The 21,685-nt window shown below is 50.5% G+C and overlaps 1 protein-coding gene across 3 annotated transcripts in view; it reads right to left on the bottom strand.

Moving 5' to 3' along the window:
- Positions 1-7,787, bottom strand: part of Dpf3 (double PHD fingers 3) — a 268,017-nt gene extending 260,230 nt beyond the window's left edge. The window contains exon 1 of one of the 3 annotated variants that reach the window (XM_055592871.1): positions 7,567-7,787. In XM_055592871.1, coding sequence (XP_055448846.1) covers positions 7,567-7,598 — 32 coding nt within the window. In that variant the 5' untranslated portion in view covers positions 7,599-7,787. The remainder of the gene's footprint in view (positions 1-7,566) is intronic. The other 2 variants (XM_055592874.1, XM_055592877.1) reach the window with 2 other exon arrangements.
- Between the last annotated feature and the right edge of the window lie 13,898 nt (positions 7,788-21,685).

Here is a 21,685-nt window from a genome sequence, read left to right as displayed (position 1 = left end):
TGAAAAAGAAACAAGCACCTTACTTCTATGTCCTTTGGGCTGGGAACCATGGTAAAAAAGATGGCTTGGGTGAAATCTAGGAGATCTGCTGAAAGCTTGGGTTCCCTTTTCTCCAAACTCACGAATCAAACCCAAGGAAGGCTTCACGCATCCTAGAAATGAGCTACAGCCCCAATACTTAAGAAGAGAGAGAGAGAAGTGTTTTCTGTAATTCCATTCTTTTTCACATCTGGAACCATTATCTGAGTGCAATAGACCAACCAGTCTCTTGGCTGACCAATCTCTCCTTTCTCCTCAGCCTCTGGCTGCACCGCTAAATAAGAAAAGGCCACATTCTGAACAGCCAGGTCACTGGAGCCTCAACCTTAGGTCCTGAGAAGGTTTGGGGCGCTCCATCATGTTAAAACCCCAAGCATGAGCTCTCTGTGGAAAGACTGGACCCCAAAGAGTGAAACTACAGAAGGGCCCCCAGATCTTCCACCCCCTCTAGAAACAAGAGTCTGACCACCAAGTGTCCTTCCCACCAAATGACCACAGTCGGTCCTAGGAAGTGTTTTGGTTTGATTTTTAGCTTTGTATTGTTTGATTTGATGGGGGGTGGGGTGTTGTTTTGACACAGGATCTCACCATGAAGCTCTGGCTGTCCTGGAACTCACTCTGTAGACCAGGCTGGCCTAGAACCCACAGAGACCCACCTGCCTCACCCTCCCAAGCTCCGGGATCAAAGGCCTGCACCACCACACCCAGCCAACAGCCAGAAAGGTTTTGGCTTGGAGGGAAGTAATGGGATCAAGTGCACCTCCTCATCTTAAAGGGCTAGGAAGCTCAGGAAGGGTCATATCCCGAGCCTTTCTCCCCCTTACCCCAAAGTCAAAGCTGGTATAGGCACGGGTGAGAAGAGACAGCATTCGGAGGGGGCTGCAAGGATGGCAGGGAGAGGGTTAGAAAAAGGAAAAGGTTTCCGGTGGAGAATCCAACTATGTATACTACAAACCAAAGGTTCTCAAGACGAGTAAGAGCGACAACGGAATGTCTCATTTCACGGCAAACCGAGGTGACCACAGTCCCTGGATTCTGGACAGGGGTGGGGGAGTGGTGGCAGAGGAGACTAGGTTAAAGGAGAGTTAGACCGACCTGGGTCATCGCTGTCCTCCAGCCTCAGCAGACCTGAGGGGGGGAAGGCTCAGGGAAAGCTCTCTGAAACCATTATTAGAGATACGAAGCCTGACCCGCTCAGCCTTTGCTGCCTCCACAGAGCCCCTGACCCTCAGCTTCCATCCCCTTCCCTCTCTCTTGACACTTATCTCTCCTCTCTCTCTCTCTCTCTCTCTCTCTCACAAACATATGACCCAGACATTCTCCACACTCCACTTCTCCAGTCCCCTCCCCTCCCCCAGCAACACCTCCTAACTCCTACTTTTGAAACACTAAAGCAAATCACAGGCTTAAAAAAAAAAAAGAACTTCACTTGGTGACAGTTTTATGAGGCTAGCTCTGCTCATCCATATGGTCTGACAGACTGTGAAACACCGGTAACCTGACCAATAAGCAAAACAAATCACACAAACACCACCACACCCCATCCCTTCCAGGTCACCCCGGCAGCTAAGAAAACTTGCAAACTGGAAACAGTCCATCCTGTGAGGCTCCGCGGCAGCACTTAAACAACCGGCCTCTGGAGTTCCAGACCACACAGTGGTTTGATACACTCTCCCGTCATTCCTCCCCACCCCCAGGCCACTCTGTCTTCCCTTCTTAAATACCTTCATAGTTAAAGACTATTTAAAATAGGGTCGTGCTTATGTAAGACTCCTATTGGAAAATCCGCAGCGGGATAAAGAATATTTCGGTGCCCGTGGGAATTTTTTTTTTTTTTTTTTTTTTTTTTTTTTTTGGCCTGAGGTTTGCCACATTTGGCTACATTTCTGCCTTCGAGTGACTTTCAAAACACTCAAAACCCACAAAAGTTACTTTGCTGAGGTTGGGATAAGAAACAGGCCCCTGGATCCTGGGGCCTGTTTAATGACCCGGCTCCCACCGCCACTTCCACCAACGGGGCCGCCCTTCGGAAAATAGGTATCAGCCTCAGTTTTCATCCTCTTGCGGGTAGATGCTCAGGACAAAGTATGATGATCGCGCAGTATGTGTTTGGCGCTGATCTAAGGGGATGTTGCAGCCTTTTCCGGATAAGTCCAAGTTCAGCCACCTGAGTACTTCCGAAGAGTCAAAGGAAGATGTAAACTCTTAGGTCGGTCACTCCAGAATCCCAGCCTGCTTTGTGAGTCTCGGGTGGCCCCCAGAGGGTCTGCAAACTGGACTGCTCTCAGAGGCTTACCCTGGGACCCCGTGACAATGCCTCCACTTGGATTCTCACAGAAACTGATTTTCTTTGTGAATACAGCCATCTCAAAATAATAATAAATACTATAACCATAAAATAATAATAAAATAATAATGAATGCTAATGAAGTTTGGAGACTTTAAGGCTTAAAATTTTTTTTTTATTTTATTCTGCCAAGTGGTGGCACACTTTAATCCCAGCACTGAGGAAGTCAGAGACAGGTGGATCTCTGTGAGTTCCAGGCCTGAGAGCCATAGCTCCAGGACAGGCAGGGCTACACAGAGACACCCTGTCTCTAAAAAAACAAAAAGTAAAATAAATAAATAAACAGATAAATATTTATTTTATTTGTGTGTGTGTGTGTGTGTGTGTGTGTGTGTGTGTGTGTGTGTTTTCCTGCAGAGGTCAGAAAAAAAGCCGTGTCAAATCTTTCCAGTTTGTGTTAGGGGCAGTTGTGAAACGCTTTTATGTGGGTGCTAGGAATTGAGCTCAGGTCCCCTGAAAGAGCAGCAAGTGCTTTTATAGCTGGGGAGCCATGTCTCCCCACACCCCTATTTAGTTTCCCACTGCTGGCTGAAGGGAGAGAGGGTTGGTAGTACTTAAGCATCTGCTGGCCTCAAGGGTCCTTTTCCACAAAGCCTCAATCCCACTGTTCTCCGCTTAACCCTGACTCACCACCCCATCCCCAACCAAAATAGCTAAAAGGAGATTAGGACCAGGAACGTGGCCCCCTGACCCTTCCTCTCTGATAGCCAAACTGACTACAAGGCAAGAGTAAAGTCTGGCTTTTAATTTTCACGCGGCCCCAAACCACTTTAGATTAGAACACACATTATCCGAATCAGAAAATGGATAGAGAGACGAAGACTCGAGGTCCATCTATACATATGAGCCATGTTAGATCCGGATGAAGTTAACATTTACTTCTCTCAGAGTTACTTCCTTAACAATAAAGCAGAGCTATCAACATTCACCTCCCACCTAGGGTAACTCTTTACAAAGTAAAGTTTTGGTGCAACTGTGTGTACCTATGTAATCACAGTTATAACATGACCAACTAGTTTACTTTCTCCTTTATAATCAAATAATTAAAGCGTTAGAACCCTAACTAGAATAATTAAGGAATAGTAGCATTTATTTTTTCCTCCCTGAGCTCGGAGCTGTAAAAATAGATACATATGTACATGATCAAGTCCGGCATTAGGTGGCAGGCCTTCCCAGTGAAGCGCTACAGGCAGAGTTCCGATAAGCTGCTGAGAGATTGTGCTGTCTGAAGTGCTGTTGGCAGACAGGTGGAGGGTGATTTACCCAAGCTGGACACTGAAGTTAGCTCTCACAAGAAAAGCGTTACAGGCCCGGAGAGATGGCCCAGCCACTGACAGTGCTTGCTTCCAAGCCTGACCTGAGTTCAATCCCCAGAATGCACATAGTGAAAGGAGAGAATCGACTAGAAAAGTTATCCTCTGACAGCACACACATGAACACACACACACTTACATTCATACTAGCACTTTACCAGCTACACACACACACACACACACACACACACACACACACACACGTACTTGCATATACACCCACTCACATAAAATAGTATATATTTTTAAACAGGGTCTCTCTGTGTAGCTCCCTGGCTGTCCCAGAACTCATCATGTAGACCAATTCACCTCTGCCTGCTTCTGCTCGGATTACAGGCATGCTCAGATAAAATAAGTAATTTTTTTTAAAACTTAAGCATTTTATTTCCTGAGTATACAGAAACCAACAGGAATCCAATACCCAAGTTACACCCATGCCTTTACCAAATCCACTAGTGTTCACTGTGGCCCTCACCTGTGTGTACAGGACCTGAGGATCAGCGGACCCTCAGCGTAGCTACTAACTTAAACACATGGCACCCGCATTTACACATCACACAGGCCCGTCAGGGCCTTTGAATTCTCTTTGTCCAGATGTGACTTCTTGGTTGTAGGGCCACCCGCTGGGTCCCCTTTCTGGTCTAATCTGCCCGGGCAGCTCCCGTCTCTGCCTCTGACACCCTGTTGGGCACTGAGAAGTTAAAGGCTGCACCGGAGCAGCCAGATTGTCAGCTTCAGAGAGAAGGGGGTGAAAGCAACAAGGAGGAAAAAGCGAGTTGAGGGGAGATCAAAGACGGCCAGGAAAAAAGGCAAACTACCAGGAAAGGCTGTTTTCAGGCCCTTGGGACCCTACAGAAGACACACACACACCCATCCCACGTAAAGCAAAGAGATTCAAGTCGAGCCATCCAGCCACCCAGTGAATTGAATTATTGAATGCCCCACATGGAAAAAAAAAAAAAAAAAAAAAAGCTAGGATGATGAAAAGTAATCCCCAGTCTAAGGCAGAGTCCTACACCGGGTTGCATGGGAAAAAAAAAAAAAAACAAACAAAAACAAAAACAAACAAAACCAAAAACCTGAGCTGGCTTTTCCCCAACTACTGCTACTTATCCCCTAGCCAAAGAGGAAATCTTTGTGTGACCAGTTTCTGTAGGGGGCGTCGGTGACGTTGGCTTTTTAAGACCAGAGAGACTGCAGGCACACGGAGAAAATGCTAATGTGGTTTAAAGCTCCGGTTCATTGTCAGGAGGGGCACACAAGGATAAACACATAAGCTCTCCAAACCCCTCTCCTCGCCCCTCCTCCTCCTCCCTTCGCCCCCATCCATCCCCTCGGCTTGATGTGTCGGCTGCGCTTTGTTCTAATTTAACCCATGCATAATTTATTCACGTGTGTTTCGTTTCCTGACCAGCAACTTCTAAAAACAAATTAAATACATGAGACGTTTTATTAACCAACTTGTTCTAAATAATAATAATGATAACGATAATGATAATAATAAAGCAGGAGGGGTCGGTCTCCCCGTAACGGCGCGTCTGCTCCTGCGTGCGGGAGTTTTTGAAACGTCCAGGGTGCAAATCGCTTGACCGACCCGGGTTATTGTTTACACCCTTGGCTCTCGGGGGAAGGGGGCGGGATGCAGGAGGAGGCAGCTAATTATAAGTGACCACTGGACCTCCTCCTAGGAGAGGCCAGCGGGGGTGCCGCGCGTGAGCCCCCCCCACGCCCGCGCGCGTGCCGAGCCGGAGTTACAAAGGCATCCCACGGCAAGCGTCTCCAGTTACTGAGCAGTCCGGGCGTCCTTCCGAACTAATTCCACTAACGGCCAGGGGCCGCCCTCTGCCTTCGCCCTCCCTTCCCCCACCGCCTCCTACACACGCTCGCTTCGGTGTCAAGAAATAGATAAATAAATAAAAGTGGGAAGCTCTGGAGAAGCCCGGAGCGTGGAGCTCCCGCGCGCGCCCGGGCGCCGAGGATGCCGCTTTCCCCACGAGGGAGCCGGTCCCCACCCGCGCGCACGGCCGGCGGCTCTCCAGCCCACCGAGCGGCTCGGCTCGGCCACGCGCCGAGAGCTTGCGGGCTCCGGAGGAACTCTCGGCGGCGGCGCCGCGGCCAAGTTACACCCACTGACCCCGCCGGAAAACCTTGTCCCTCTTAGGTGAGGCGCCGCCGCCGGGAGTGCGGAGCGGCGGGGCGGGGAGCCGGGGCCGCCAGTTTCGTGGAAAAACTCCGAGCTCTGGGACACCCCTGCCCACGCACACACACGCACACGCGCTCCTGCCGCCGCCCTGCTGCTTCCCAAAGCAGACCCTGTTTTCCACTCCGGGAGCCCGGGCTCAGGACGCTGCAGCCGCAGCAGCCGCTCGCCGGGAAGGCTCGGCCCGCAACGCCCACCCACGCGCGCGCCCTCCCGCCCGCCGGGGCTTTTCCACCCGGGCGGGGAAGTCCCGCCCCCCCCCGGCGCCCACGGAGCCCGCGACGAGCCACGGTTCCCGGGGATCCGCCCTCCGCCGACCAGCCTGCCAATAGCGCCCCTGGAGAGCCACGCTGGTTTTCCGGGGCCACCCCCGGGCTCCGCGATCGCCCGCGGACTTGGCGGCTTCGCGTTCAGCTCGCCGACTGCAAGGAGGAGAGGGAGGAAGGGTGGAAGGGAGGGAGGAAAGGGAGGAAGGGAGGAAGGAAAGGGAGGGAGAAGGGAGGAAAGGAGGAAAAGTAGGGAGGAAGGAAGGAGGAAGGGAAGGAAGCAGGAAAGGAAGGAGGAAAGGAGGAAAAAAGGGAGGGAGGAAGGAGGAAAGAAGGGAGGAAGGAAGGAGGAAAGGAAAGAAGGAGGAAAGGAAGGAAGGAAGGAAAGAAGGAGGAAAGGAAGGAAGGAAGGAAGAAAGGAAAGAAGGAGGAAAGGAAGGAAGGAAGAAAGGAAGGAAGGAATGAGGAAAGGAAGAAAGGAGGGAAGGAAGGAAGGAAGGAAGGAATGAGGAAAGGAAGGAAGGAAGAAAGGAAGGAAGGAAGGAGGAAAGGAAGGAAGGAGGAGGGAAGGAAGGCGGCAGGCAGGCAGCTCCGTTAGGGACCGGCCCCGCCAGTCCTCGCGCAGCCCGCCCCCCTCCGGTCCGCTCAAAGTCTCTCCCGGAGGCACCTGCCCTCCGCGGTCGCCAGAGCCCCAAACGGCCCCGGCCGCCTCGGCTCTCCACCCCGAGCACGGAGCACGCCGATCTCTCCCTGAGACCCGCGGCTCCTCCGTACCAACACCGCCCCCCCACCCCAGCCCCCGAGTCAAACCCACCAGGTCGTCCGTGCCCCGCAGCCAGCTTCGCCCACAAGCCCACCGACCCCCGGGGGGCCGCCGCTCCTCGCGCCGTGCTCCCTCCAACTCCGGGAGGTTTGTGCCAACTCCCCCGCGGGAGGGCTCGGCGGGCGGGACGAGCGCCCTGCAAACTCCGCGGCCGCCGCGGCCGCCCGCTCGCTCGCTCGCGCCGGGGACCCGGGGAGCGCACCGCGCCGGCCGCTGCCCCGCTTCTCCCCCGGGCCGGGCTCGGCCAGCCCCGCGCGCGCCGCCCGTGCAGACCCCCGGGAGCCCCGGGGAGGAGCGGAGCCCCCGTCCTCGTCCCGGAGCACAGACCTAACAATTTCTCTCTCTCTTTTTTTTTTTTTTAAAGAATTGGCATCGGGAGGAGGAGGAGGGAAAGAAGAAGAAAAAGATGAAGAAGTGAGAGCGAGGAAGGAGGAGAGGAGCCCGGCGCGGCGGGAGGCGCCCGCGGGAGCCCGGCTCGCCGGCCGCGCTCCGCGAGGCGCCTTTTTTTTTTTCCCTTCCTATGGAAACCACGCGGAATATGTACATTTTTTTTTTTTTTTTTTTGGAGTCTTACTTACGCTTTCAGGGGGTTGTGAATGACAGTCGCCATTTTGCTACAATGTAACAGAATATTGTCTGTCTCAGAGTTCTAAAGGTTCGCTCAGGGGAAGCGGCGGGCCAATCGGAGCGCGGGATACCGGCCCGCGGGCCAATCGGCGCGGCTGGCCGCCGGGAGGGCGGGGCCTGCGCCGTGGTAGTTATTAGGGGAGCTGTCAAAGCCCAGAGGTCACTCCCTTTTGTAGAGCCCGAGAGCGAGCGGGTCTTAAAGGGGCAGTCGCCGCGCCGGGAGCGCCCTATCCGCCCGGGACTCGCGGAGGCGCCCGGGGGAGCCTGATCGCTCAGCCCCGAGTCCCTACTTTCACCGAATAACTGCCAAGAGTTTGCGCTGCAGGATATTTGCGTCGTGCCGACAACAGCAACAGAAATAAATAGAATATAAAATATAAGAATAAGAAATAAATCATTGCATCTCATTCATTAGCTCCGGGCCCTGCAGACCCCGGTTTCTAAGCCCTTCTCCCAGCTCCGGGTACGCCACCCCGCCGTGCTTCGGGGTAAAAGTTGGGAGGGCTGCAGTCCGGGGGCTCTCGGCGCGTTTTCTTTATCTCCGCCGCCTTCACCCCCGGGGTCGGTTTCTGGGAACTGGAGAGTCCAGGGCAGCGACTCCCTACCCGCTGGGAGCTCCCGCCGCCGCGGCTGCTCGTTACGTAACTCCCGGGGGGGGGGGCCCCCCGGGGCCCCCCCCCCCCGCGACCACCGGTCCTCGGCGTCCGCGATCCGCCGCGCTCGGACCCGGGCCCACCGGAGAGCCGAGCGAGCGAGCCCTCCTGGCGCTTTTCCGGCGAGGGCTGGGGGCAACTTCAGGAGACTGGGGCGGCCCGGGAAGCCGGGAACGAGGCCGTTAGAGCCCGGGGTGGGCGCCGGCGGAGTCCGTGTGGGTCCCGTCCGGACGGGAGGGGAGACGCAGCCGCGAGCGGACGCTCCGGGCTGGCTCCTGGCTTCACCGGTGTGCGGCTGCTCCGTCCGCCGAGCCCCTGAAGACACCGGGAGACCCTGGGCGAGCTCAGGCTTCCACGGGGCACGGCGAGGCTCGGGGTGGGCGAGAGCGCGCCAGGTCGCGGGGGAGGGCAGAGGCGTCGTGGGCAACGTAAAAAAACAAACAAACAAACCAAAACAAAAACTGGCTGCCGCCCCTCGGCTGCTTAATCAGGTCAGATGGCTGGGGGCCGAGAAGGAAAAAGAAAGAAAAAAAAAGAGAGAGAGAGAAAATTTGCCAGTTAACAATTCCACCTGCTCTCTCCTTTTACTGCTCTCGGTGAATAAAAGTAAAACGCGCTCGCTGAGCGGCCCAGAACTTTTCAGATTCCAGCTCCGTCAACTATGAAGAGTTGCAAATAAGCCCAGCAAAGCTGAGCCGCTGCGTGTGTGAAGACTGGAAATATTTAACTCTTTGTTTGCCTAGTGGGGTGGTGTTCTCCCCCCCCCCCCCCTCCCTTCTCTCGTTACACGTTTAGAGAGTTGGCTTTGGTGAACTGCAGAGAGAGCCAGGCATGACGGCCCTCCCTGAAAATTCTAAACCAGCCTAGACCGCGTATGGAAACCCAGGCTCACCTCTCCCCCACCCCACCCCACCCCCCAAAAAAAAATTGTAGTGCCTTGGTTTTTTTCCTTGGTGGATTGTCAGTACAAGTCTGACTTAACAATCACTTTTTATCGCTTCTGGGGAAAAAAAAAAAAAAAGAGGTGTTATGAACTTTGGGTTTTGTTGTGAGCCTGGCCTTTAACGGCTGAGCCGTCTCTCCAGCCCCACTTTGGGTTTTGTGTCATAGATCAAAAGGATACAGAATTGGGCCAGAATCTTCGAAAGCAAGGGACCTAAGCACTGCACAAAGGAGACAGGAGCCCTGACCGGAATTAAAGTCTAGTGTTTAGCCGTGCTGCCCAACAGTACTGTAGGCCCTGAGGTCCGTCCGTCCACCACCACTTGCCAGCTGGTGACATCAGGAATATAGGGAATCCCCAAAAGATGACAACGGATTAGCAACAGCACTTCTGACACTTTAACTCGCCCATCAGAGCAAGCGAACAACATTGCTAGCAATGTTCCCGTGAAGCAGCTCCATAAACCAAACCCTTCTTACTGTTTGTGGTCTCAAAACACTTACAAAAAAAAAAAAAAAAAAAAAAAAAAAGGCACACTCAGGGGCTAGAGAGGTGGTTTAGGGGCCGAGAGCACATGTTACTCCTCACGAGGACCCAGGGCAACTCCCAGCACCCGCCCCCACGGTGGCTGCCCACAGCCATCTAACAACAGTTGGAAGGAAGGGATCTGATGCCCTCTACTGAACACTGCAGGCATAAGACACAGACATACACATAGGCAAAACACTCATACACATAAGATTGAATAAACTGAAAAAAAAAATTGACTTATGCGTCACAGGCTAGCTCGGTGGCTCGGAGCCTGCCAGGCACATACCTGCCCCCGGGTCCAGTCCCTGACAGCGCAAGAGGGAAAGGAAAAGGAGAGAGAGGGAGAAAGGGAAGGGAGAAGGGGAGGGGTCTCCTGTGTGAATACAAAACCAGTTTCCCCCCCCCCCACCTGGTCTAGGTGGCGAGGCAGGCTGTTCGGAAGAAAGAAGGGAGCCGGAATGCTCAGCTCTCCATCTCAGCCAAGTAGCAGTGAGCTTAGCTGTCCAACAGGGGCACCCTGAGCCCGGGTGACCACTGAGCATTTGACAGGTGGAGTGAGGTGTGTCTAATACACACCTAAGTGTATTAGTGAGGTGTGTCAAATACACACTCGATTTCATAGGCTCAGCACCATTAATTAATTAATTAATTGATTAATAATTAATTAGCTCATGGGTTGACTGTCTTAGAAAAGGCCGCATCTCTCAAGTCCTTGCTCTCAAAGGCATCCTTTCTGAAGGGCTCTCTTTCTCCTACTCCTCATGCTCTATTAACATATCATTTCTTTAAAGATAGGGTTTCAGGATGTAGCCCTGGCTGCCTTCTGAGTACTGGAATTAAAGGCATACATTATGTCCAGCTTTACATTAACTGGTTGTTATTAAACTCCCCTCCAAGTAACTGAATTATTTTACACTGATCACATGTTGAAATTATATTTGGGGCTTCCTAGATTAAATAGAATGTTAGTAAAACTGATTTCATATCTTTTTCCTTTTACCTTTTTAAAATGTGACTACTAGGAAATTTCAAATCACACGTGTGGCCCACATTATAGTTTACCGTACAGCTTTATGCATGGGAAAGAAAAGTAGGGCCCGTTCTCAATCACATTAATTTCCGCTTACATAGTTTTCTCTGACTCGGCACTGATGTCAATGAGCAAACCTCTCAGACTCAGCTCAAAAGCACATCAGGTGACCAAAAACCTAAGTCACAAGGGCATCCATCTTATTTTACTCCTAAAGAGTTCTGAGGCCACCTGCAGACAAAGGCAAAGCACAGAGACATGCTTCCACGGGAAGTGCTCTCTTTGCAACACACCTAAATGTGAGAGGAGACATCGGCCCCCCCCCCCCCAAAAAAAAGCCAAAGGATCCATTTGAAAGTGTGAGCCAGGTCTGACGGTGCAAACTTGCAAGTCTACCTGTCTCCCCACCCCCACCCCATAGACTCAGGGAGGAAGAAAAGTTCAGGCCTACCTAGGTTACAGACGGAGTTCAAGTCCAGCCTGGAAAAACCTAGTGAGGGCATGTCTCAGAATGAAAAGCAAAAGCAGTGAGGCTGGTGAGAGGGCTTCGCAGCTGAAAAGCACTTGCTGCTCTGGCAGAAAAGCTGGCTTCATTTTCAGCGCCAACAGGACAGTGCCCAACAGTCTGTAACTGCAGTTCCAAGGGATCTTGTGCCCTCTTCTGGCCTCCGTGAGTACTGCATGTGGTACAGAGCCATGCAGGCGTAAGATAAAAATAAAAACTTGAAAAGATATGAAGAGTGTTAGGGAAATACGTAAGTACTAAGGGCTTACCAAGCAGGCACAAGACCCCAGGTTCAATCCTCAGTACTACCACTTAAGGAAAACAAAATAAGTGTGCCACAAAAGCAATACAAAATGAATGCCGCTCCTCAAGGGCTCTGGGAGCTGGAAGAATTTTATTAAAAACAAGAGTTCCATCTATTTATCCACAGCACAAGCAGCCGTGACCTCGGTAAGCAGTTTCCTGAGGTTCACAACCAGCTCTGGTAGGTTCTGAAGACTGAGTTGAAGTAGAATTCCTTAAAAGAAAGTGAAACATAAAAACCGTGGCCATCAAAGCCAGTCGGTGGTGGCACAGGCCTTTAATCCCAGCACTCGGGGGGGGGGGGTGCTGGCAGGTGGATCTTTGCACCCCCAGGCCAGCCTGGTCTACAAAGTGTGTTCCAGGATAGCTCAGGCTGCACGGAGAGAGCCTTTCTCAATAACCAAAATAATAATAATAACAACAATGATAAGCCCTGTATAGGCTAAGCCAGGCATGGCAGTTCAAGCTCGTAATCCTAGCACTTGGAAAACAAAGTCAGGAAGATCAGGATCTCTGGACCAGTCTTGTCTACATAGTGTGTTAGAAACCAGCTTGGGTATCATGAGCTCGCATCTCTCACCCTGGGGGATGAGGACAGAGGAGTTATCTCCTCCTCAGTATCTCAAAACACCTTCCCAAATCGAGTTGTGGGTATGGGAGATACTCCTGGGTGATGCCTAGGAAACCTTCTATTTCAGGGGAGAGTCAAACAGAAGCAATGCTTGCTGCTTCCCAATAACTTTGTTCCTTAGTTCATTCATTCATTTATCTGTGCACAGGTAGTTCTCTCTTGGGGTGGGGGGAGGTATGGTGCTAGGCATAGGCACGGAGATAAAAAGAAACCAGGCAAGCCAAGAAGCCAAACCTTTAATCCCAGCACTCGGGAGGCAGAAGCAGGTGGATCTCTGAGTTTGAGGCCAGCCTGGTCTACAGAGAGAGTTCCAGGGGAGCCAGGGCTACACAGAGAAACCATGTCTCAAAAAAACCAAATACATAAATAATTGAACAAACAAACCAGGCATGGAAACATCCCTCAAAATGCAATTCTCAGCCATCTGCAGAGAGGGCAAAGATAGTAGGCCTAACTCTACAAGCAAGCAGTGAAATTGCTTGATACAATGTAAAAGGAAAAAGGAGCCTCCCACCTATCTTCCACTGTGGCCTGGTGCACACAATCCCAGTGCTCCTATCCTTGAGTGATTATTGGATTCATCTACATTTTGGGATTGCCAAGGGTTCAAAGCATAGAGGTCTTTATTCATTAACACGAGACAAAGAAGAAATAGGTGTCAAAAGTCCAGAGGGATTGAGCCATTCCAGCATCCGGGGAGAAGAAGGCTCCATGAAGAAGATATCAATTAATCTAGCCCTTGCTTGAGGAGACCTCAGGAACGAGACAAGAGGTAAACAGTCTTCTAGCCTAAAAATATAACTCAGCAACGGCTACTTTACACAGCAAGTGTTTGTAGCTTCCCTACCACAGGGCCACAGGGCACAGAGAGGCCAAGGACAACCCCTACCTAGAAGGAGACTAGAGGGTATTTAAAAAGCGGTAGAAGGGAGCATAAGGCACCTGGGGTGAGACAAGAAAAAGTGGCCCAAAGATCAGGGTCACCCCCAGAAAGAAGGGCACCCTGAGCTTACTCCCGAAAGGGGTGGAGGTGGGCGGAGCAGGTGACAGCACCTTCAGAGACATCTGTGAGATAGCTCTGGGCTTTGTGAGAAATCGGGTGAGAAAATGGTTGCGTAGGATGAGTGAGAAGGGAGACACCGGAGAGAGGACGTGGGAGGGTGGATACGGAAGAAAGCTGGCGGGTGGCCGGCCGGCCCGGAGGCAGCTGACCGACCATGAAAGAGTGTAAGCCGGGGCTGGAAATGAGGACAGCAACTCTGTAGAGGAGAGCAGTGATGTGGGTTACAGGAAGCCAGGAGGAAGGTCGGGGAAACCCCTGAGGAGGCTGAGACACCCAGAGCCCAGGTCTGAGGACTGTGATGAGAGGCACCATCCATGACTTGTAGAGAAGAAGGACCCGTGGACTTCGGTCACCAGCTATCCAAGAGCCTGAGGGGCATGGGGGAGCTCAGAGCACAGACATCAGGCAGTTCCTGTTGACAAAAAAACGACAGTCGTGGCCTTGAGCTGGAGGCCATGGGCGAGCCGAAGCTCTGCTACTTTCTGCTGTGACACAGGTCTCAATGGTTCCTCTCCTCCCCCCATTACGGGGACAAATCTTTTTTTTTCTGGAGTGACGATGACCTGGGATTCTCTTAACTCTACTCTCTACCATTTACTTTTTTGTTATTTGTTTGGTTGTTTGGTCGGTTAGTTAGAAGTTGGGCGGAGGGGGAGAGAGCTCCCACTCCGTAGCTCACACTGACCTTGAGCTTACTGGGTAGCCCAGGCTGGCCTTGAACTCACATCAATCCTGCCTCACCCTCCCAGGTGTCAGAATTGTAGGACTAAGAGGTCACAACTAGCTTTGTCCTCTACTTTGATCTGGGACCTCTTCCAACACCTGCCCCCTCCTGCTAATCCTTTCCTTTACTTCAGGGACACTTAAAACGTTAGGGGGATTCCTTCCTCCCGGTTAGCTTCTCATCTTAAGAATAGATTTTCAAGGGCTGGAGAGATGGCTCAGCAGTTAAGAGCACTGACTGCTCTCCCAGAGGACCTGGGTTCAATTCCCAGCACCCACATGGCAGCTTTCAACTGTCTGTAACCCCCATGATCTGACACTCTCACACAGACATACATGCAGGCCAAAAACAAACAAACAAACAAAAAGAATAGAGCTGGGCGGTGGTAGCACAGGTCTTTAGCACAAGTCTTTGATCCCATCACTCAGGAGGCAGAGGCAGGCGGATCTCTGAATTTGAGGCAGGCCAGCCTGGGCTACACTGAGACCTTGTCTCTAGAAATCAAACACACAAAAAGTCAGAAAAATCTCTCATGAGATTCATGCACACACACACACCATGCATAGTGACTGGACTCCAGCACAAGGAAAGACAACAGAGGACATTCCCCCCCCCCCCCATCTTTCTGCTCTCTGATCATGCCCAGTAACCCAATCCTCACAGACGACCAGGCCCTGCCCCTTCTCCATCTCACGGAGGCCAGTGAGAATGAGCTGGCCTTGGATTTTCTTTCCAGTGCAGCACTGGCTACAGAGCCCTTGGGGCTCTTTTTAAAATAGCTGATGTTCTCTCTTTACCCTCTACCTGCCAAGTCCGACTTGCCAAGCTCTCCCTTGCCCGTGTAGATGGACTGAGACCCTGAGAGCACTTGCATCCTGTACAGGGGGAGGAAAATCCTGGCCACTGCCACCAAAGCGTGACCCAAGATAGATGTGAATCAGATTTCTCTACGATCACACACACATTGGGAGACAAATGCCGTCCCTTTGGCCACTCCCTAAGCAGTCTTCTCATCTGCAGAGGTAGCCCCCTCAGAAAATCCCCCAAGAGAGGGGGCATTGCTCCAAGTGTGGTGACAGTCCCAAGCACCTGTCTCTCTCGCTCACCCCCACCTACGTGACCTCAGGCTTCTCTGCTCAAGCAGAGTCATCCCAAAGTCTAGCAGCTAAGCAAAGGAGGGCACATCAAGTCTTGTTGTCCTGTCAGTATTTACACTACTGTATAAAAATAGGTGTCTACCAGCAGGAGGGATGGGCGGAAGCCAGGAGACCTAAAATGTCCCATACCCCTGGCAAAGACCGGGACAGAGGCCTGCTGGGTTTCAGCAGGTGTTTGCTATCCTCTGACAGCTCGAGGCGACGAACTCTGACCTGCATGACTGCAAAAGGACTTCTACTCCATGTTTACTCCAAAATTAAAAGAAAGGAGGCAAGGGCCTTCAGCACCAGGGGTGGTAGTACTTCCCTGTAAGCCCAGCACACAGGAAAGTGAGGCAGGAGAATCTCAAGTTCAAAGCCAACCTCATCTACATAGCAAGACACTGTCTCAAAAAAAAAAAAAAAAAAAAAAAAAAAGGAAGAAGGAAAGAAAAGAGATAAAAGAGATGAGGGGAGGGGCTGGGCGTAATGGTGCACACCTTTAATCCCAGCACTCAGGAGGCAAAGGCAAGCGGATCGTTGTGAGTTCAAGGCCGGCCTGGTATACAAAGCAAGTCCAGGACAGCCAAGGCAACTCAGAGAAACCCTGTCTCTAAAAAATAAAAATAAAAATCAGAGAGGGGGGAAGGAGAGAGGATTAGAGAGATGGTTCATCAGTTAAGAGCACCTGTTGTTCTTCCAAAGGACCCGAGTTCAATTCACAACACCCACATGGCAGCTCACACCTGTATGTAATTCCAGTTCCAGGGGATCTGACACCCTCACAAAGACACACATGAAGGCAGAACTCCAATGTACATAAAATAAATAGTTGCGCCAGACTGAACACAACTCCAGTCCAGTGAGCTGGGTCTGAATTCTCCTGACCTCACCTCCACCATCTGCTTTTTTGATTGTTGATTGGTTGGTTTGGGAAGGGAGGGGGGTCCCTAACTCGGTAGCTCACGGTGACCTAAAACTTACTATGTATACCAGGCTAGCCTTGAACTCACAGTCATCCTGCCTCATCATGCTCCCAAGTGTCAGGACTGCAGGAATTAGATGTCACACCCGGCTTTCATCCAGAGCCTCAGCCCCCTCCTACTAATCCTCACCTTTATCTCTAAAATGGATTGGGGAGGGGATAGTCCTCCCACTGCCTAGGATGGGCCTGTATCTCAGTACACAGGGTTCTGGGACACAGGCCAATCTTATCAGACCAAGAACCCCAAAGAAGATAATGGCTAGATGAATGGCTCTGAGCAAATGTTTCAGGTACTTTTGGAGTCATGGGCATAAATGGAAGGTATTGTTCATCTTAATGCTAGGAAACAAATATCTGTAAGCCGGGGCTACTAAAACAAATTACAAAAGAAATTAACATCTTCAGCTGTCGTTGGTACCCACCTTGGATGGCACAGCTTCTTTTTTACCTTGTACCTCAGCTCAAACTGTGCAGCAGCCATCTTATAATAATGGTTGGGAGCCAGAGGAAACTGTGAAAGCCAGGGATATTTTCTAGGTACAAGTGACTTTGCTGGTTAGTGTACCTAAAAGCTGTTGTGTTTCTAGAAGGCTTTTAAATGCAAGTGATGTCAATCATTTTATATCTTGGTTTTGTTGATTTTTTTATATAGCCCAGGATAGCCTTAAGTTCACTTTGTAGACAAAGATGGCCTTGAACTCCTGATCCAACCTTCTACTTTCCAAGCTCTGGAATTGAAGGCCTGTGCCATCACACTTTTCAGATATTCAATAGTTTTTGTTGTTTTGTTGTTGTTGTTGTTTGGTCTTTTGAGACAGGGTTTCTCTGTATAGCCTTGGCTGTCCTGGAATTTGATCTGTAGCCCAGGCTGGCCTCTCAGGAGATCTGCCTGCCTCTGCCTCTCAAGGGCTGGAATTAAAGATTTGTGCCACCACAGCCCAGCAAACATTAAATGTTTTAATATCACTCATTTGGCAGCTTGAATTTAAACCTGTTGGGTTGAATGGCTCTCAGCTTGTTCGCATGCTGCTTTTGAATCTCGCAAAGTCTCAGACCTAGCTCTGTTAAAATACTTGTAACTTTCTGGAGCTGAGAGATGGCTCAGCAGTTAAGAGCACTGGCTGTTCTTCCCAAGGACCGGGTTTTGGTTCTCCGGGTTACAGAAGTTCACAGAGGCCCTCTTCCGGCCTCTGCCAACACTGCACAAAAGTAATGGACAGACATACATGAAGGAAGAGACTCATGTGAGTAAAATAAAAATAAATAATAAAATCTCTAAAAATATATACTCTTAATATTCTGCTTTCCCGCCCTGTAAGGCATGGAGGGCAGATGTGGTTGGTTAATTTGACATTTCCAGTGCCTGGCCACACAGCCTAGCCACTGTTTAGCAGCTGGTATTTAAAAGGTTCGATAAGGCCATAAATAACTAAATTTAGTGATCCAAATCTTACCCTACCTTTAAAAAGAAGTCCCTATTCACACCTACTAGGGATAGCTAAAATGATAAAGAAGCCAAACATAGAAATATTCTCCTACCATCCCGGCACTGCGGCAGCAGAGGCAAGATGGTAGCAGGTTTGAAGCCAACCTGGGCTACACAGCAAGATCCTGCCTAAAAGAAAAACTAAATTCAGACAACACATGTTGTCAAAGATGGGGAAACCAGAGTCCACACAGTGATGGGGAGTTTGTTCCACTTCTTTGGAAAACAGTCTTATCCAGTCCACAAACACGGGATTACCGTACGACCCAGCAATTTCACTCCAGAAAAATGAAAACCTTTATCTAGACTCAGAGACTTGTGTTTGAATGGTCAAAACAACATCATGGGCAACATTTAAAGGACAGAAACAGGGCCCGATGTGGTGCACACAGCTGTGCTCTCGGAACTTGGGGAATGTAGTGAGGAGCATCAGGAGTTTATGGCCCGATTCAGTCCATAGCATGCTCCAGGCTGTGTGAGGTCCTGTCTCTTTTTAAGAAAACATAGATAAAAACAAAACAGAAAAAAGGAAACAAGTTGATTATCTATCAGCAGGCGAATAGATGAATGCAGAGCATCCTTGTAGGTGCTTCTATAGAAGACCTGAGTTCAGTCCTCAGACCCACATCAACTGACTCACAAGCCCGTGGACCCAGCTCTAGCAGGATCCAATGCCTCTGGCCCCCAAGGGTACCTGCACTCATGTACGTACGAATGCACACACAGGCTCACACACACATACACACACACACACACACACACACCACATAATTTAAAACAAAACAAATCAAAATAAAGAACAAAGCGTTCTTTGAAAGATGAAAATGGAGTACCACTATAGGCCACAATGTGAGTGGATTTTTCTGTTTTCTTTTAGCTTATTTCTGAGATGAGGGCTTATCCTGTGTGGCCTGGACCCCATTAGACAAGACTAACCTTGGATTTATGGCCATCTTGCCGCCTCTGCCCTACTATGCCCACGTCAGCACATGGATAGATCTTATGCTAAGTGAAAGAATCCAGTCACAGGGCCACAGACTGTGTGATTCCAGCCCAGGGAATTGCAGGGAGAAAAGGACCCAGCCTTTTCTTAAGGCTGGAGGTGCAGGTATATGGGAATAAGAGGGTTAAAGAGGGCACGTGCTGTCTGCTTTTTTGAGACTTATTCATCTTTATCTATGTGTCTCTGTGTCTTTATACACCTGTGTGTGAAAACCTGAGGAGGCCAGAGGAGGATGTCAGAGTCTCCGGAGCTAGAGTCAAAGGTTTGAGCCAAATGATTGTAAACCACCACCAGATTGGGACGGCGGGAACTGAACTCGGGTCCTCTGTAAGCGCAGCAAATGCTCTTAATCACTGAGCCATCTTTCCAGCCTTCACAATATTTCTTCTCTAGGAGATTAAAAAAACAAATTCTAAAGTTGCTTGTGGTCACACATCTCCAAACATGCTAGAAGCCACTGAGCCATACACCGCAGGCGGGGGCCGCGCGGTAAGTGAGTTGGATCTTGGTTTCAAAACGTTTCAAAACGCCCTCCTCTCTCTCATGGCAAAGGCCAGAGGCCCTGACATGTCTACAGCTGTTGTCTTTGGAAGCTCACTGGGCACGCAGAGGACACTATATGGGATTCGGCGTACCAGCCACTAATCCTGTACTCCTCGCGGTCTCCTGCATCATAGCAGATAACACAGGTAGGAATTTTGTTCCCTGGGGAACTTAAAATACTGGAGCTGGAGACAGGACCGAACACATGAGCTCATGAGTTGGGGGTACAGGTCGTACCACCGCGTCGGGAGGCCTCTGGGTTTCTAGAAAGTCTTTCCACGCAGCCAAATAAGCGCATTTTCATCTTCCATATTAGCCATATCAGAAAGGCCCCTAAAGTTAAAAAAAACACATAATGCAAGGGCTGAGTGGAGCCCAGTGGCCAGTTTGACCACACCCACCCCATCCCACGAAGCAGTTTGCTTGCTCATTTGTAAGAGAGTCTCGGGCAGCCTAGGCAGGCCTCAACCACGCTATATAGCCAAGGCTGGCCTTGAACTCCTGACCAGACCGCCTCTACCTCCTGAGTGATTACAGGTGTGCCGCACCATACCTGACTTTTTGTGACATTTTGTTTTGTTGTTGTTGTTGTTGTTATTTTTGTCATTTCCCTTGTTTTGAGACAGGCTGTCATTCTGTACCCTGGTCTGGCCTCAAACCCACAGCCATCTTCCTGCCCCTACCTTTCAGGTGCTAGAATTACAGGCATGAGCCACCATGCCTAGCTTATGCTTGGCTTATGGTTTAACTGAGGCTACAGGGGTAGGCAAATCATGAAAATAGAAGTCGTCAGTTTTATGTTTTTAACTAGTTTTATGGTGATTTGTGGGTTTTTAAATAAAGTTTCATAAAATGTCCGGAAACACTTATGACAACATTAAGGGATATGAAAGTACAGACTAAATAGAGGAAAAAAAAAAACTTTAAAATGAATCAGAAAATTAATCCCTGGCAAGTAACTTGATCCTGAACCTCAGTTTGTTCCTCTGTGAAATGGAACTACTCGCCCCATCTTCTCCATGTGACAATGTAGATGACACACAGAAATGTCACTGACGGGGCCAGCAAGATAACTCGGCAGATGAAAGTACCTGCCACCAAGATTGACAACCTGAGTTTGATCCCCGGGGCCGGCACAGTGAAAAGCAAAGAACCGATTCTCACAAATTGTCCTCTGACCTGCACATGGATGCCATGGCACAGGTACCCCCCCCACCCTACTTACGTAAGTTCCTAAAAGATGAATGACTGAGCTTCGGACATGGCTCAGTGGTAGAGCACCTGCCTGGTGCTGGCCCTGGGTCTGAATGAGCCTTGAGGGTAGAAAGACAGAGAGACAGAGACAGACAGAGAGACAGGGACAGATGGGAGAGGGCGCCCGGGAAAGGGGGAGAAGACCAAGGCAGAGAGAGCAAGGGAGGAGAGAGAGTGGGAGGAGCAGATGGGTTATATCTGGAGCACCTGGCCCAGATGATGTCATAGGACACAGGTGACAGGACCCTAACAGGCCCCTGAGGACAGGCCAGTTGAATTGCCCACACAATAGAACAGGAACCCACAAAAGGATAGAAGAGAAGGAGGAAGACAGAAAGGAGAATGAAGAGGAGGAGGAAGAAAATGAGAAGGACAATAAAAGAAGGAACAGGAGGAAGGGGAAGCAGGAGGAACTGATTATGCACAGTAAGCCCTTGAAAGCTACTTCTCCCTGCTGGTTAGTGAATGGAAGACCAAAGGGCTGGTTGCTGGGGAGGTCTAGAGGAAGGAAAAGAACCAAAGAGAAGAAATGGTGGAATTACAGGGACCAGACGTCACCAAATCTGAATCCCAAAAATGCTGGGCCAGGTGGGAGCTAAGTCCCTCCTGTGTGAAGGGAAAGGGGCTTCAGAGCAACCAGCCCCAAATGAGGGCAGCATGGCACGTTAGGAAGGGATCTGTCCTGGCAATGGTTTCCTTTTGGAGTATTATCGAGTTAGACGTGGATGAGCTGGAGTACGCACTGTTGACAGAGATGTCTCAACAGCCTGATCTGTTGGAAACCAGTGTCTAGACCTCATCAGCGTACCTCCTCTTCTGATGTCCCATTGGTAGGAGGCTGGGCTTTCACAACTCTCCTTTACCGAGAACAGTGAAAAAAACAGTATGGCTAAAGTGGAGCACAGTATCCTGGACCCAAATTTGTTGCTGGCAATCGAGTGCCCTCTGGTGTCGGTTAGTGGAAAGACAAGTTGGGGGGAGGGAGTTGAGAAACTCCTGCAAGTGACAATCCGCAGTATTTTACGGGGATACGGATATGGGGGTAGGAAGGAGTATGGATGAAGCAGAAACGTGGGACCGGAAGGAGATGGTTCAACTAGCAGAGCCCTCGCTGTCAAACCTGAGTACCTGGGTACGACTTCCGGAACTCACGTGGTGGAAGGACAGAACTGATCCCTGAAAGTTGGTCTCTGATCTCCAGAGCATGCGCACACACGCACACCCTCCACACAGACACACACACACACACACACACACACACACACACACACACACACACA

This window comes from Psammomys obesus, unplaced genomic scaffold (assembly GCF_907164565.1).
Source record: "Psammomys obesus unplaced genomic scaffold, mPsaObe1.curated_primary_1811, whole genome shotgun sequence".
In the NCBI taxonomy this organism is placed as follows: Eukaryota; Metazoa; Chordata; class Mammalia; order Rodentia; family Muridae; genus Psammomys; species Psammomys obesus.
Note: the sequence above shows the minus strand (reverse complement) of the source record. Positions and strands in the feature narration are given on the sequence as shown.